Source organism: Oncorhynchus keta, chromosome 33 (genome assembly GCF_023373465.1).
Source record: "Oncorhynchus keta strain PuntledgeMale-10-30-2019 chromosome 33, Oket_V2, whole genome shotgun sequence".
Taxonomy (NCBI): Eukaryota; Metazoa; Chordata; class Actinopteri; order Salmoniformes; family Salmonidae; genus Oncorhynchus; species Oncorhynchus keta.
In genome coordinates, this window is record NC_068453.1 from 2,567,296 (window position 1) to 2,585,554 (window position 18,259).

At 41.5% G+C, this 18,259-nt stretch overlaps 1 protein-coding gene across 1 annotated transcript in view; it reads left to right on the top strand.

Moving 5' to 3' along the window:
• The window catches only part of LOC118365857 (zona pellucida-like domain-containing protein 1), a 52,752-nt gene that overhangs the window by 243 nt on the left and 34,250 nt on the right, over positions 1 to 18,259 (top strand). The window contains exons 2-6 of the mRNA XM_035748163.2: positions 474 to 587; positions 1,277 to 1,497; positions 2,208 to 2,389; positions 2,833 to 2,905; positions 4,977 to 5,074. Of these exons, the coding sequence (XP_035604056.1) occupies positions 482 to 587; positions 1,277 to 1,497; positions 2,208 to 2,389; positions 2,833 to 2,905; positions 4,977 to 5,074 (680 nt within the window). The 5' untranslated portion in view covers positions 474 to 481. The remainder of the gene's footprint in view (positions 1 to 473; positions 588 to 1,276; positions 1,498 to 2,207; positions 2,390 to 2,832; positions 2,906 to 4,976; positions 5,075 to 18,259) is intronic.

Here is an 18,259-nt window from a genome sequence, read left to right on the forward strand (position 1 = left end):
ATGCATATTATCATCATCTGATAAACGGCTTTTGGATGTCGAGAAAACAAAGACTTAGCCCATTGTGCTTCGTAATGTTGCGGTGACAACCAAGCCAGTGGATTATATCAATATTTGGCTGTTTTGGCCATGGTTTTACCAAATAATAGTATCTTAACGAATCTGCATTTGAGATAGATAATGTTCAGACTCCAAAAAGCTAGCAGAATAATTGTCTTTATGTGTTAACACTATTGCTGTTGGCAATAACTTGGATTTACAAAGTATCCCTTTTTGAATTAGATTGAAGGTGGATTTCTTGCACCTTATTCTTCATAGAAGTTAAGGTTTGTCTCACTGTGATTTCCGAAACAACTAACAAAATCATGTTACTTTTTTATTCCCATGACGTACACTAAACGGAAGCTCTTAAACCAAAATATGTATGATATGGAAGATGGCAAAGACGGATGAAAAACATTGTTTTCCTCCAGGTGCTGAAATGGAACAAATATGTTTGATCCTTTTGCTTATAAGTAAGACATTATCAGTTGGAGCACAATTCAATGGATACAACTGTGATGCCAACTTCCACAGCCGCTTCCCTGGTGAGAAAATAAATACATTATTTTAATTTAAACACAATACAACTTCAATGCAGGTTATTCGTATAACTTTATGAATATAACATAGAACTTTAACTTAACTCATATTGGACTGATGCATGTAACATGTTTAGGATAGTGAATAGTTTACATGTTTTTTTTCTGTCTTCGGAAAAACAGTGAAACCTTTATTTACACTTATAATCAAATACAATGTTATTGTTAGCTGTTCAACTGTCTGACGGCCTGGTGGTAGAAGTTGTCTTGGAGCCTTTGGTCCAAGACCCGATGCTACGATACTGCTTGCTAGATGGTAACAGGGTTAACAGTCCATGGTCCGGGTGACTGTAGTCCTTGACGACCTTCGGGTCTTCCTCAAGCATCACCTGCTGTAGATGTCTTGGAAGGCAGGGAGCTCGCCCCAAGTGAACTATTCAACCATCCGCACCACCCTCTGTAGAGCTTTGCGGTTGTGGGCAGTGCAGTTGCCGTACCAGGCAGTGATGCAACCCATCAAGATGCTCTTAATATAGACATTTCCAAATAGAGTTCAAATCAATAACATTATCGATGCCAGTGTGAGCCTTCTTTAGTCTTTTTCTTTAGCCTTGTTTAGTTATCCCTCTTTGAAAAAAAATGCATGATTTTGTGCTGTGATAATAACTCTTGTTGTTTTCTCTGCTCTCTCCCAGCGGAGCGGGACATTAGTGTGTACTGTGGGGTGCAGACAGTCACCCTCAAGATCAACTTTTGTCCTGTTCTCTTCTCCGGCTACACCGACACTGACCTGGCCCTCAACGGTCGCCATGGAGATGCCCACTGCCGTGGTTTCATCAATAACAACACCTTCCCCACCGTGGTCCTCTTCAGCATTAGCCTAGCCACCCTGGAGACATGTGGCAATGCCCTGGTGGTAAGAGGCCTATGCTTATTCCAACCACCTGTTTATAATGCCTTCTATCACACCTATGGGTCAGTTTCCTGGAAACAGATTAAGGTCTGGATGAAAAAGCACTTTCGATGGAGATTATTTATTGAGCATATCTTGAAGTCCAGGACTAAGGTTAATCTGTATCCGGAAAACCCTAAAAGAGTCCATGACAGATCGTGGATCCTCTTACCGTGGCTCCAACCACAGAGCACTTACATCAAGCCCAACCCAAATTATTCTAAAAGGCAGCAAAAACAAGAAGAGATAAACAACTAAATAAAATGTCCTACTATTAGGAATCATCTTAAAAATGTACACACAGTCATCTACAGTGTCTATGTTTTGATGTTGACAACCTATATTTGAGTTTCCAACAGTGGTTCAGTCATTGTAGTGGAGGTTGGAGTTGGGAGAACGGAAGCCCTGGAGAGGTGATTGCTTGTTCCTAGAAACAGCGGTAGAGATTCGAGAGGAGCCTTTACTAAGGTTGCTTTCTTCCCCATTTTGTTGTTTTGATTGTAGTTCCTGGGCCGCTGATGCTGTGCTAAAGGGAATTGAGTTAGGGATTAGCACGATGAGGGGGCATTAGCTTAATAGTATGGTTGATGTTATCGCCACTGGCCCTCTCTACTGATGGGACCGTGACTCTCATAATGGTGGGGCAGGCATTCACCACTGATTTTGTGTTGCAGGTTTCCACGGCTCAGGGGCCTAATGCTTATGGGAACCTCTCACTGGTGCAGATTGGGAACATATCAGGGTACATTGATACACCAGATCCCCCAACTATCATTAGCTACCTGCCAGGTCTGCTCTACAAATTCAGCTGTAGCTACCCTCTGGAATACCTGGTGAACAATACACAGTTGGCTTCGTAAGTGCTGTGAAATAATCCCTCAAGTTTCTATGATGATTCTTATCCATTCACATGTCTACAATTCCCCTGAATTCATAATACAATTAATAAGAGATGATTCAAAGTCAGTGAAAAGTCATTGGAATGTGTCAAAATTGTGTTGTCAATGAACTTAAATGATTACCATTTTAGATATACTGTACACAGGGATGCAGTAAACTGAAAATGACCAAAATGAAAAATGATTTGTTGAGCACAACGAAGATAACACATGATTTGAGAAGGTCATAGAATCTACGTTTTATGTTAAAAGAGAATGATGTATCACACTGACATGTTACATTTATCAAGATATCTGAAAGTAAACCAAGATAAACAATATACAAATGTGACTCAATGTTGGATATAAATCAGACAATAAAACATGTTTAGCATAACTTTAATTTTCATGTTTATTCAAGGTCAGCTGCTGCAATATCAGTGAAGGACAGCAATGGTACTTTTGTCAGTACTTTGAGTCTACTGCTTTACAATGTAAGTACATTTTACAAATGACACAATTGCATTTGCTATGATACACTTTATGATTTACTGCTAGATTTACTAACCATATTATACATGCAAAGTCTGCATCCGGGAATAAAATGTGCCTTCCGAAACTATTCACACCCCTTGGCCTTTTCCACATTTTGTTGTATTACAAGGTGGGATTAAAATGGATTTAATTGTACTCTGTAATGTCAAAGTGGAAGAAATTCTAACATTCTTAATTTTTTTTAATTAAAAAAAACCGTCTTGATTAGATACGGTATACCTTCAATAAATGTTAGAATAACCTTTGGCAGCAATTACAGCTGTGAGTCTCTCTGGATAAGTCTCTCAGAGCTTTCCACACCATCTGGATTGTGCAACATTTGCCCATTATTATTTTCAAAATTCTTCAAGCTCTGTAAAATTGGTTGTTGATCATCGCTAGACAACCATTTTCAGGTCTTTCCATAGATTTTAAAGCAGATTTAAGTCAAAACTTTAACTCGGCCACACAGGAACATTCATTGTCTTCTTGGTAAGCAACTCCAGTGTAGATTTGCCCTTGCGTTTTAGGTTATTGTCCTGCTGAAAGGTGAATTCATATCCCAGTGTCTGGTGGAAAGCAGACTGAACCAGGTTTTCCTCTAGGATTTTGCCTGTACTTAGCTCCATTCCATAAAGTTTTTTTATCCTGAAAGACTACCCTGTCCTTAATGATGACAAGCATACTCATAACATTATGCAACCACCACTATGCTTGACAGTATGGAGAGTGGTACTCAGTAATGTGTTGAATTGAATTAGCACCAAACATAAGACTTTATTCAAGATAAAAAGTTAAATAATTTGCCACATTTTTTGCAGTATTACTTTAGTGCTTTGTTGCAAACAGGATGCATGTTTAGGGATATTTTTATTCTGTTTATTCTTTTCACAATTAGGTTAGTATTGTGGAGTGACTACAATGTTGGTGATCCATCCTCAGTTTTCTACTATCACAGTCATTAAACTCTGTAATAGTTTTGGAGTCAGCATTGGCCTCAGTGAAATCCCTGAGCGGTTTCCTTCCTCTCCGGTAATTGAGTTAGGAAGGATGTATCTTTGTAGTTACTGAGTCTATTGATACACATTCAAAGTGTAATTCATTACTTCACCATCCTCAAAGGGATATCCAATGTCTGCTTTTTTATTTATACCCATCTACTAATAGGTGCCCTTCTTTGCGAGGCATTGGAAAACCTCCCTGGTCTTTGTGGTTGAATTTGTGTTTGAAATTCACTGCTCGACCTTACAGATAATTGTATGCGTGGGTTACAGAGATTAAGTAGTCATGATGAAAATCATGTTAAACGCTATTATTGCACACAGCGAGTCCATGCATGTTATTATGTGACTTGTTAAGCAAATATTTGGTCCTGAACTTATTTAGACTTGCCATAACAAAGGGGTTGAATATTTATTGACTCAAGATATTTCAGCTTTTCATTTTTTATTCATTTATTTAATAAAACACGAAAAACATAATTCCACTTTGACATTATAGGGTATGGTGTGTAGGCCAGTAACAAACAATCTCAATTTAATAAAATTCAGGCTGTAACACAACAAAATGCGGAAAAAGTCAACGGGTGTGAATACATTCTGAAGGCACTGTAGAGCAAAATGGTAAATAAAAGTCCATCGTAAACAATGTACCAGAAATATATATTAACCATAAAGACACTACATTCATTTAATCTCCTTCTGAAATGAAGTATTGAGTAGTTTTCATGACTGGGAATTTGACAGTGGATAGGAAATACAGGGGTAGTGTAGCTATTATACATTTACAGGTTAAAAAAACTGTGCATACACAACTATTTTTTACTCCAGTAAATGAAGGTGGTTTGTGCCAATTTACCCAAAATGTATTGCTAAAAAGAATAATAATAATGAAAAAAAAACGGTATTTTTTTCGAACTCAGATTACAAATCCAGTGCAATTCATGAATCCTGTCCTCATCTAAATGTTAATATGAGGGATTAAAACTATTGTGACTTGTTGATTTCTTTCTGTGTTTGTCTCTCTGTAAAGGACTCGTCATACGTTCAGCAGCTGTCAATTCCTATGGCGGGGCTCACACTGAAGACACGTGTGTTTGCAGCAGTCAAAGCTACCAACTTGGACAGGAGGTAACCAATCATTTCATTTCATCAACAACTTCCAAGAGCCATATAACACATGTCTTGCAGGCCCTTCTTGAACTTCGGGCAATTGTGGAATGTACATTAGGGACTTTAACATTTGATTGGTGGGAAAGTGACAACCACGGCAGCTGCAAAAATGTTACCGCAGTGCAAACGTATGTATTGTTCAGAGTAAGAGTGCTGGTCTGGGATCAGGTCTCTTCATGTCCATGTCAGTCTTGTTTATTAGGATCCAAAAGTTCAAATTGATCTTAGATCAGCATTCTGACTCTGAGATGCTTTATGAATACTGTCCCTGAACTGTATGTTCCACCTTAGTGAGTGTACCATTTTTTTCACTTTTGGAGTTAAACAATACTATAATATTAATTAGCAGGAACGTAAAAATACATATTTTCACTACACACAATGGGAATCATTATCCCACTACCCTACATACAGCTCTGCAGTAGATCAGATTTGCTGTGAATGCGAAAGAAATCCACACCTCTTTAGGCGTGGTGCTACAGTAGCTAGCAGAGTAGAAGGCTTCTATTCAGCTTCTACCCCCAAGCCATAAGACTTCTGAACATCTAGTCAAATGGCTACCCAGACTATTTGCAGTGCCCCCCACACCCCCCACCCCTCTTTACATGTACATACTACCTCAACTAACCGGTGCCCCCGCACTTTGACTCTGTATCGGTACCCCCCTGTATATAGTCTCGCTATTGTTATTTTATTGCTGCTCTTTAATTACTTGCTGATTTAATCTCTTATTCTTATCCATATTTTTTTCCAACTGCATTGTTGGTTAGAGCCTGTAAGTAAGCATTTCACTGTAACCTGTTGTATTCGGCACATGTGACTAATAACATTTTATTTTATTTGAACACTTGAAAAAGAAAAGGAGATCCTCACACTCTAGGAGTTCAGATGCAATAATTAAATAACCAACATTTAGACAGCCAAGCTGTCTTCATAATACCCTGACCCAGACAGATTATTTAACTTATAATTCACTGTATCACAATTCCAGTGGGCCAGAAGTTTACATACACTAAATTGACTGTGCTTTTAAACAGCTTGGAAAATTCCAGAAAATTATGTCATGGCTTTAGAAGCTTCTGATAGGCTAATTGACATAATTTGAATCAATTGGAGGTGTACTTGTGAATGTATTTCAAGGCCTACCTTCAAACTCAGTGCCTCTTTGCTTGAGATGGGAAAATCAAAAGAAATCAGCCAAGACCTCAGAAAAAAAACTGTAGACCTCCACAAGTCTGGCTCATCCTTGGGAGCAATTTCCAAATACCTGAAGGTACCACATTCATCTGTACAAACAATAGTACGCAAGTATAAACACCATGGAACCACGCAGCCGTCATACCGTTCAGGAAGGCAGGTGTTCTGAGGGAAAAAAGGGGGGTTGCAACTCAATATTATTATATTTATCAATCTAGCTTATGAGTTTTAAATTTACACTTCCTCAGATGGAAGGAATTTCAACCAAAAGTTCAAAGTGTGAAAATGGAGTATAATTCCGTTTTAATACACTTTTCTCTCTGCAAGTATTCTGACAGTGAACTTAAGCATGAGAATAGCATGCTACTCACCTGCTATTTGTCTGGGGTGGAGATCAGGTGTGGTGGAGGTGTATTTACAGATACGCTGTATATTGGCCCAACTTTTAACTGTATTTTTTTACCATTTGTATCGTGTTAAATATTGTCCACTATCGGTAGACAATGTTAGTTATACCAGCATACATTTATTTCTGTCACTTCAGTGTTAGTTTCCTTACATTTTGCATCATTCCATTCCATTGTTAGTTTACTTTTCTTTCCTCTGTCACATTCCTGTGGTTGTTCCAAGTGAATCATGAAACATATTAGACTAACAAATTCAAAGTTGTGCAGTAATTTGGAATGTGTAACCTACTTGAATCATTATGGAATTCAGACCACACAAGGCAGTTTAAACCTTGCGCCTGGTGACTGAACAGTTGAGCTGTTGTCATCAGAGTTCCATGATTATTAGGGTATATTTACAGGACTACTGTTCAACCCCTATTGTACACTTTTCTCACCTTCTAATATTTAATGGAGTAAAAGGTCATTTACCACCTTCACAAGAGCAGTCTCAGTGCTATGATGGGGTCAAACCAGACTGAAACATTTCGTATACATTGTTTGTCTTCAAGAAGGCAGTGAGTTGCTGCTCTACAGCTTTTTCTAACAATGTTGAGAGGAATGGGACATTCCATATAGGCCGATTAGTTTTTTACATTTTCTGCGCTTTTTCAAGAGAGGCTTTATTACTGCCACTTTTAGTAAGTTTGGTACACATCCCGTGGATAAGGAGCCGTTTATTATGTTCAACATAGGAGGGCCAGGCACAGGAAGCAGCTCTTTCAATTGTTTGTTGGAATAGGGTCCAGTATGCAGCTTGAAGGTTTAGAGGCCAAGACTATTTTCATGAATGTTTCAAGAGATATAGGATTAAAAAACGTGAGTGATTTTGATCCTAGGTCCTGACAGTGTTGTGCCTGGACAACTGAGCTTTGGAGAAATTCGCAGACTCAACGAGTCCGTAATTTGCTTTCTAATGATGGTGATCTTTTCGTCAAAGAAGTTCATGAATTCATCACTGCTGAAGTGAAAGCCATTCTCTCTTGGGGAATGCTGCAATTTAGTTAGCTTTGCGACAAAAATACATTTTGAAAAATAGGATGATCAAGCAGCAGTGAGGGCTCTTCGATACTGCACGGTACTGCTTTTCCAAGCAAGACTTCCAGTTTGGTGGAGCGCCATTTCCGTTCCAATTTTCTGGAAGCTTGCTTCAGGGCTTTGGTATTTTCTGTATACCAGGGAGCTAGTTTCTTGTTTTTTTTGGTATTGTTTTTATGGGTGCGACTGCATCTAGGGTATTAGGAACTTAGTTCCTCAGTTAGGTGGTTAAATTATTTTTGTACTCTGACGTCCTTGGGTAGGCGGAGGGACTCTGGAAGGGCATCTAGGAATCTTGGGGTTGTCCGAGAATTTATAACACGGCTCTTGATGATCCTTGGTTGGGGTCTAAGCAGATTATTTGTTGTGATTGCAAACATAATAAAATGGTGGTCCGATAGTCCAGGATTAAAGAGAAAAACGTTAAGATCCACAATACTTATTCCACTGGAGAAAAATAGGTCCAGGGTATGACTGTAGCATGTTGGCCAAAACCCACTGAGTCAATGATGGCTCCAAAAGCCTTTTGGAGTGGGTCTGTGGACTTTTCTATGTGAATATTAAAGTCACCAAAAAATGTAATATTATCTGCCATGACTACAAGGTCAAATAGGAATTCAGGGAACTCATTGAGGAACGCTGTACACGGCCCAGGAGGCCTGTAAACAGTAGCTATAACAAGTGATTGAATAGGCTGCATAGATTTCATGACAAGAAGCTCAAAAGATGAAAACCGTCTTTTTTTAAATAAATAGAAATTTGCTATCGTAAATGTTTGCAACACCTCCATCTTTGCGGGATGCATGGATAATATGGTCACTAGTGTAACCAGGAAAAGAGGCCTACATTTATCAGGATTGAGCCATGTTTCAGTCAGGCCAATCACATCAAGATTATGATAAGTGATTTGTTCATTGACTATAACTGCCTTCGAAGTGAGAGATCTAACATTAAGTAGCCCTATTTTGAGATGTGAGATTACAATCTCTTTCAATAATGACAGGAATGGAGGGTGTCTTTATGACCCCTCGAGGACCGATGGGAGGTGGGGAAAATAGACCTGAGCCAGCCGTAGAATCCATCGTGGCTGACAAAGAGGCCGGAGTCTGACACTCTCTCGGCCAGATAAGGGGGGAAGCTTGGAAGATCTGGACCCGAGGTAGGATCCCCTTGGGAAACAGGGTAGAGGACGATGGCTCGGAAACCTCCAAGGCCAGAGTGGCGAAGCTGTTTAATGTCTAGATTGGGCTTTCCAAAGTCAAAGAAGCCCCGTTCACCATTGACCGCTGCCTTCCATTAGGGGCAGCAGGTAGCCTAGCAGTTAAGAGCGTTGGCCCAGTAACTGAAAAGTTGCAAGATCAAATCCCTGAGCTGACAAGGTACAAATCTGTTGTTCTGCCCCTGAACAAGGCAGTTAGCCCAAAAATAAGAACTTCTTTTTAACTGACTTGCCTGGTTAAATAAAGGTAAAATAAATAAAAAATTAAAAAATGGCCGAGCAGCCGTACACAACCCTAAGATCACCATGCATAATGCCAAGAGTCGGATGGAGTGGGGTAAAGTTTGCTGACTCTGACGCAGTGGAAATGTGTTCTCTGGAATGATGAATCACGCTTCACCGTCTGACTGACAAATCTGGGTTTGGCGGATGCCAGGAGAACGCTACCTGCCCCGATGCATAGTGCCAATTGTAATGGTCTGGGGCTGTTTTTCATGGGTCAGACTAGGCTCCTTAGGGAAATCTTAACGCTACAGTATGCAATGACATTCTAAACTATTCTGTGCTTCCAAATATGTGGAAACAGTTTGGAGAATGCCCTTTCCTGTTTCAGCATAATGCACCCGTGCACAAAGCGAGGTCCATACAGAAATGTTTTGTCAAGATCGGTGTGGAAGAACTTGACTGGCCTGCACAGAGCCCTGACCTCAAGCTCATCGAAAACCTTCAAGATGACCTGGAACGCTGACTGCAAGCCAGGCCTAATTGCCCAACATCAGTGTCCGACCTCACTAATGCTCGTGGCTGAATGGAAGGAAGTCCGTGCAACAATGTTCCAACATCTAGTGGAAAGCCTTCCCAGAAGAGAAGGAGGCTGTTATAGCAGCAAAGGGGGGACCAACTCCATATTAATGCCCATGATATTGGAATGAGATGTTCGACGAGCAGGTGTCCACATTCTTTTGGTCATGTAGTGTATATTGATGAATCAAAAATACAGTGGTTTGATTCATCTTGAAAGTTGCTATATTCAATTATTGAAATCCATAAAATATTGGAAGGTGAGAAAAGTGTATAATAGGGGTTGAACAATAGTCCTATAAATCTGCCCTAATAATCCTCACTAATCGTGGAACTGTGATGACAACAGTCCAGTCGCCGTGAACCGTGCGCCAGGCTCCAGGTTTAAACTGATAGGTATGCTCCATAATGATTCAAATGGACATGTCCCAAATGATTGCACAATCTATGATCCACTATTGAGATCCTCAGAAACAACCATACGAACATGACAGAGGAAAGAAGCGTAAATTAACGATGTATTGAAATGATGCAAAATGTAAGGAAACACACTGAAGTCAGTGACAGTTAAATATATGTGGGTATGTCTGACTGTGGCTACCGGTAGTGGCTAAAATGTAACACATTACACATTTTTTTAAATATAGTGCAAAAGCTGGGCAAACACACTGAACAAAAATATAAAAAATAAAAATATAAAGTGTTGGTACCATGTTTCATAGGCAGATTTTTTTTCCATAAATGGTTCATCCTCACAAAAATCTTATTTCTCTCAGATTTTGTGCACAAATGTGTTTACATCCCTGTTTGAGAATTTCTCCTTTGCCAAGATAATCCATCCACCTGACAGGTGTGGCATATCAAGAAGCTGATTAAACAGCATGATCATTACACAGGTGCATCTTGTGCTCGGGACAATAAAAGGCCACTGTAAAATGTTCCGTTTTGTCACACAACACAATGCCACAGATGTGTCAAGTTTTGAGGGAGCGTGCAATTGGCATGCTGACTGCAGGAATGTCCACCAGAGCTGTTGTCGGAGAATTTAATGTTCATTCCACTACCATAAGCTGCCTCCAACGTCGTTTTAGAGAATTTGGCAGTACATCCAACCGGCCTCACACCCACAGGACTTCCACATCCGGCTTCTTCACCTGAGGGATCATGGGGTTTGGGTACTGAGGCGTATTTCTGTTTGTATTAAAGCCCTTTGGTGGGGAAAAACAAATTCTGATTGGCCGAGCCTGGCTCCCCAGTGGGCCTTCGCCCTCCAAGGCCAAACTATGGCTGCACCCTTGCCCAGTCATATGAAATCCATAGATTTTGGCCTAATTTATTTATTTAATTTGACTGAATTCCTTATGAACTGTAACTCAGTAAAAAAAAAAAAATAACTGCATGTTACGGTCATATTTTTGCCGAGTATAATTAATATATTCCATAAATCAACTCTGTAGGTTTATCAGTATACTGTTATGGCTACTGATGCCTATAACTTGAGTCTCCAAATATCATCCCAAGTTATCAGGCCAGCATTTTGTCAACTTCAAATGTGGACACATGAAGTGCCTTCAGAAAGTACCCATTGAATTATTCCACATTTTGTTGTGTTAGAGCCTGAATTTAAAATGTATTAAATATATTTTTTCTCACCCATCTACACACAATACCCCATAATGACAAAGTGAAAACAATACAGAAATCTATCATTTATATAAGTATTCACACCCCTGGGTCAGGTCAATACTTTGTCGAAGCACCTTTGGCAGCGATTATAGCTGTGATCTTTCTGGGAAGTCTCTAAGAGCGTTCCACACTTAATTGTGCAACATTTGTCCATTATTGTTTCAAAATTCTTCAAGCTCTGTAAAATTGGCTGTTAATCATTGCTAGACAACCATTTTCAGGTCTTTGCCATAGATTAAGGTATATTTAAGTCAAAGCTTTAACTCAGTAGGCAACTCCAGTGTAGATTTGGCCTTGTGTTTTAGGTTATTGTCCTGCTGAAAGGTGAATTAATCATTTAACATTTACATTTAAGTCATTTAGCAGACGGTCTTATCCAGAGCGACTTACAAATTGGTGCATTCACCTTATGACATCCAGTAGAATAGTCACTTTACAATAGTGCATCTAAATCTTAAAGGGGGGTGAGAAGGATTACTTATCCTATCCTAGGTATTCCTTAAAGAGGTGGGGTTTCAGGTGTCTCCGGAAGGTGGTGATTGACTCCGCTGTCCTGGCGTCGTGAGGGAGTTTGTTCCACCATTGGGGGCCAGAGCAGCGAACAGTTTTGACTGGGCTGAGCGGGAACTGTACTTCCTCAGTGGTAGGGAGGCGAGCAGGCCAGAGGTGGATGAACGCAGTGCCCTTGTTTGGGTGTAGGGCCTGATCAGAGCCTGGAGGTACTGAGGTGCCGTTCCCCTCACAGCTCCGTAGGCAAGCACCATGGTCTTGTAGCGGATGCGAGCTTCAACTGGAAGCCAGTGGAGAGAGCGGAGGAGCGGGGTGACGTGAGAGAACTTGGGAAGGTTGAACACCAGACGGGCTGCGGCGTTCTGGATGAGTTGTAGGGGTTTAATGGCACAGGCAGGGAGCCCAGCCAACAGCGAGTTGCAGTAATCCAGACGGGAGATGACAAGTGCCTGGATTAGGACCTGCGCCGCTTCCTGTGTGAGGCAGGGTCGTACTCTGCGGATGTTGTAGAGCATGAACCTACAGGAACGGGCCACCGCCTTGATGTTAGTTGAGAACGACAGGGTGTTGTCCAGGATCACGCCAAGGTTCTTAGCGCTCTGGGAGGAGGACACAATGGAGTTGTCAACCGTGATGGCGAGATCATGGAACGGGCAGTCCTTCCCCGGGAGGAAGAGCAGCTCCGTCTTGCCGAGGTTCAGCTTGAGGTGGTGATCCGTCATCCACACTGATATGCAGAGATGCGATTCGCCACCTGGTCATCAGAAGGGGGAAAGGAGAAGATTAATTGTGTGTCGTCTGCATAGCAATGATAGGAGAGACCATGTGAGGTTATGACAGAGCCAAGTGACTTGGTGTATAGCGAGAATAGGAGAGGGCCTAGAACAGAGCCCTGGGGGACACCAGTGGTGAGAGCGCGTGGTGAGGAGACAGATTCTCGCCACGCCACCTGGTAGGAGCGACCTGTCAGGTAGGACGCAATCCAAGCGTGTGCCGCGCCGGAGATGCCCAACTCGGAGAGGGTGGAGAGGAGGATCTGATGGTTCACAGTATCGAAGGCAGCCGATAGGTCTAGAAGGATGAGAGCAGAGGAGAGAGAGTTAGCTTTAGCAGTGCGGAGCGCCTCCGTGATACAGAGAAGAGCAGTCTCAGTTGAAATACTAGTCTTGAAACCTGACTGATTTGGATCAGAAGGTCATTCAGAGAGAGATAGAGAGCTGGCCAAGGACGGCACGTTCAAGAGTTTTGGAGAGAAAAGAAAGAAGGGATACTGGTCTGTAGTTGTTGACATCGGAGGGATTGAGTGTAGGTTTTTTCAGAAGGGGTGCAACTCTCGCTCTCTTGAGGACGGAAGGGACGTAGCCAGCGGTCAGGGATGAGTTGATGAGCGAGGTGAGGTAAGGGAGAAGGTCTCCGGAAATGGTCTGGAGAAGAGAGGAGGGGATAGGGTCAAGCGGGCAGGTTGTTGGGCGGCCGGCCGTCACAAGACGCGAGATTTCATCTGGAGAGAGAGGGGAGAACGAGGTCAGAGCACAGGGTAGGGCAGTGTGAGCAGAACCAGCGGTGCCGTTTGACTTAGCAAACGAGGATCGGATGTCGTCGACCTTCTTTTCAAAATGGTTGACGAAGTCATCTGCAGAGAGGGAGGAGGGGGGGGAGGGGGAGGAGGAGGTGGCAAAGAGCTTCCTAGGGTTAGAGGCAGATGCTTGGAATTTAGAGTGGTAGAAAGTGGCTTTAGCAGCAGAGACAGAGGAGGAAAATGTAGAGAGGAGGGAGTGAAAGGATGCCAGGTCCGCAGGGAGGCGAGTTTTCCTCCATTTCCGCTCAGCTGCCCGGAGCCCTGTTCTGTGAGCTCGCAATGAGTCGTCGAGCCACGGGGCGGGAGGGGAGGACCGAGCCGGCCTGGAGGATAGGGGACATAGAGAGTCAAAGGATGCAGAAAGGGAGGAGAGGAGGGTTGAGGAGGCAGAATCAGGAGATAGGTTGGAGAAGGTATGAGCAGAGGGAAGAGATGATAGGATGGAAGAGGAGAGAGTAGCGGGGGAGAGAGAGCGAAGGTTGGGACGGCGCGATACCATCCGAGTAGGGGCAGTGTGGGAGGTGTTAGATGAGAGCGAGAGGGAAAAGGATACAAGGTAGTGGTCAGAGACTTGGAGGGGAGTTGCAATGAGGTTAGTGGAAGAACAGCATCTAGTAAAGATGAGGTCGAGCGTATTGCCTGCCTTGTGAGTAGGGGGGGAAGGTGAGAGGGTGAGGTCAAAAGAGGAGAGGAGTGGAAAGAAGGAGGCAGAGAGGAATGAGTCAAAGGTAGACGTGGGGAGGTTAAAGTCGCCCAGCACTGTGAGAGGTGAGCCGTCCTCAGGAAAGGAGCTTATCAAGGTATCAAGCTCATTGATGAACTCTCCGAGGGAACCTGGAGGGCGATAAATGATAAGGATGTTAAGCTTGAAAGGGCTGGTAACTGTGACAGCATGGAATTCAAAGGAGGCGATAGACAGATGGGTGAGGGGAGAAAGAGAGAATGACCACTTGGGAGAGATGAGGATCCCGGTGCCACCACCCCGCTGACCAGAAGCTCTCGGGGTGTGCGAGAACACGTGGGCGGACGAAGAGAGAGCAGTAGGAGTAGCAGTGTTGTCTGTGGTGATCCATGTTTCCGTCAGTGCCAAGAAGTCGAGGGACTGGAGGGAGGCATAGGCTGAGATGAACTCTGCCTTGTTGGCCGCAGATCGGCAGTTCCAGAGGCTACCGGAGACCTGGAACTCCACGTGGGTCGTGCGCGCTGGGACCACCAGATTAGGTGGCCGCGGCCACGCGGTGTGGAGCGTTTGTATGGTCTGTGCAGAGAGGAGAGAACAGGGATAGACAGACACATAGTTGACAGGCTACAGAAGAGGCTACGCTAATGCAAAGGAGATTGAATGACAAGTGGACTACACGTCTCGAATGTTCAGAAAGTTAAGCTTACGTAGCAAGAATCTTATTGACTAAATGATTAAAATGATACAGTACTGCTGAAGTAGGCTAGCTGGCAGTAGCTGCGTTGTTGACACTACACTAATCAAGTCGTTCCGTTGAGTGTAATAGTTTCTGCAGTGCTGCTATTCGGGGCTAGCTGGCTAGCTAGCAGTGTTGTTTACGGTACGCGTTGCGTTAAAAGAACGAAAATAGCTGGCTAGCTAGCCTGGAAAATCGCTCTAGACTACACAATTATCTTTGATACAAAGACGGCTATGTAGCTAGCTATGTAGCTAGCTACGATCAAACAAATCAAACCGTTGTACTGTAATGAAATGAAATGAAAATGTGATACTACCTGTGAATGCGACCGGGTTGTTGAGTTCTATTCAGTAGACGTTGGCTAGCTGTTAGCTGTTAGCTGTTGGCCAGTGTTTGGTTTTCCTCTAAGATTTTGCCTGTGCTTAGCTCCATTCCGTTTCTTTATTATCCTGAAAAAGTCCCCAGTCCTTAACGATTACCAGCATATACATAACATGATGCAGCCACCACTATGCTTGAAAAAGAGCGGATGGAGAGCGATACTCAGTAATACGTTTAAGGCAAATCAAATAAAAACACAACACTTTGTATTCAGGACAAAAAGGGAATTGCTTTGCCAAATGTTTTGCGGTATTACTTTAGTGCCTTGTTGCAAACAGGATGCATGTATGGAAATAATTCCCTTATGTACAGACTTTCCCCTTAGTATTGTGGAGTAAGTACAATGTTGTTGTGTTGATCCATCCTCAGTTGTCTCCTTTCACAGCCATTAAACTCTGTTTTAGAGTCACCATTGGTCTCATGGTGAAATCCCTTAGCGGTTTCTTTCGTATCTTTGTAGTGGCTGGGTGTATTGATACACCATCCAAAGTGTCATTAATAATTTCATCATGCTCAAAGGGATATTCAATGTCTGCTTTTATTTTGTTTACCTACCAACAGGTGCCCTTCTTCGTGAGGCATTTAAAAAAAATCCATGTTTTTTGTGGTTGAATCTGTGTTTGAAATGTACTGCTCGTGTCACAACTCAGGGTGAGACCCAGGAGGTGGATAGTTCGAAACGCAGATATTTATTTTGACACAGGGGGCAGGGCAAAGAAAAAACAGAAAAATACACCGGTACAACCTGACAAGACGAACTGGCAACAGACAAACAGAAAATGCAGGTATAAATACACAGGTGATTAATGGGGGAAAATGGGAGACACCTGGTGTGGGGGTGGAGACAAGCACAAGACAGGTGAAACAGATCAGGGTGTGACAGCTCAACTGAGGGACCTTACAATTATCTGTATGTGTGGGGTATAGCGATGTGGGGTATAGCGATGTGGTAGTCACACAAAAAAAATCTTATTAAACACTATTCTCTTTTAAAATTGTTTGCTTTAATATAAATATATATCTGGCATATCAGTTCATATCGTGTCCATATTGTCCATGGAACAATACACAACAATTACATTATTCCTTACAGTAATTGTCATTCAGTGGGTGAGGATGAGACGGAAAAGAAAACATCTGCTCAAAATATTTAGCGAGTTTCTGCTAATTATTAGTTCCTGTGTTGGCGTTTCAGGAAGAACTTGGTGCATTTTTCTCCATATTCCATCCAGTTTGCTTTATTTTCGTAAGAGATTGCATTTGATCGTTCTTGAATAAGTTCCTCCAATTCTTTTTGTTTTTCCTCTAACTTATTTCGTATCTCTGTAGTATTGTTTTTATTGCTATCTACCTGTACTATTAGTTCATATATTGTTAGTCTGGTCTCTTTAGCCAGAAACTGCTTTTTTATTATTGATGAATATTGAATTGAATGACCTCTGAGGGTACATTTTAAAGGTATCCCAAACATGAAGGATTTGCTGAACCTATATTGTACTTGAAAAATTCAGTTATAAATTATTTTGTCTTAGTTAAAAATAATTTGTCCTCCAGTAAACTTTGATTAAATTTCCAATATCCCCGTCCATACTGAAATTCAATAAGAGTTATGTGAAGGCCAATTAGATGATGATCCGATCACATTCTGTCTCCTATTAAAACTTTTTTAACCTTTGATGAAAGAGAGAAAGAGACAAGAAAGTAGGCAAGACAACTAGCTTGATTAAGTCTCCTCCGTGTATATCTCACGAGGTCAGTGTTTTTCAGTCTATAAATATCCACTATTTCTAATGTGTCCATAATATTTGTGATTTCCTTAAGGGCATGGTGATAGTTTGTAGAGTGATTTCCTTTACGGTCCATTGAGGTACTTGTTGCCTGTAAGTTCAATAAATTGTTATAAATATTTTCAATGAAGTATGGATCATCCTGATTTGGACAATATAGATTAATGAGCCAAATCTCTTTTTCATCCACTTTCATATTCAGAAAGATCCACCTTCCTTGCGAATCATTCTTAACTATTTACATATTCAGAACAACATTTTTGTTAATTAGTATCATCACGCCTTTTGAGTTCCTTTGTCCATGACAGAAAATTATTTCACCACCCCATTCCTTTTTCCACACAACTTCATCTAAGGATGTAGAGTAAGTTTCCTGTAAACAGTATATGTTATATTCCTTTTCTTTTAGCCACGTAAAGACTGATCATCTTTTTTTTTATAATCTGCTAAACCATTACAATTATAACTGGCTATACTTATTTCACCCCTTATCATAACTAGATACTATTCTCAGTCTAAATTTACCATAATTAATGCTTGTAAAGTTACTGCCATAAGAGGTATTATGACGGTCAAAATGAGAGATTTCAAATGTCTGATATTTTGAATTCAATAAACCGGTTCTAGCAATATGTGTTTTATTCCCTTGCCTGTTTGCCTGTGAGCCAATGCCACAGATGTTAAAAAATGTAGTCAAGCTATTATGTGTGTAGTAAATCTGAGTAGGTTGATGTGTATGATATTGGATGTGATATAGTGAGTGTGGACGATGTCTGTATAAGAGTAAGACTATAATCTGTGATGTCCAAATATATAATAACCCAGCCAATATGCATGGTTGAGTGTCTATGTGTGTAACAGGAAGTGAGTACAGCATTAATATTCAGGATGATAAATGTCATCCATATCGTATCACCATCATAGTTGCATCATAACCTTTTAACATAATTTTCATAGAAAATCTAATCCCAGCATTTCCATAGCAATTAACGTTTCACATGATAATGAAAGTGACCTTGTATTACTATAGACTAGAGGTCGGCCGTTTAATCGATTTCAAGTTTTCATAACAATCGGT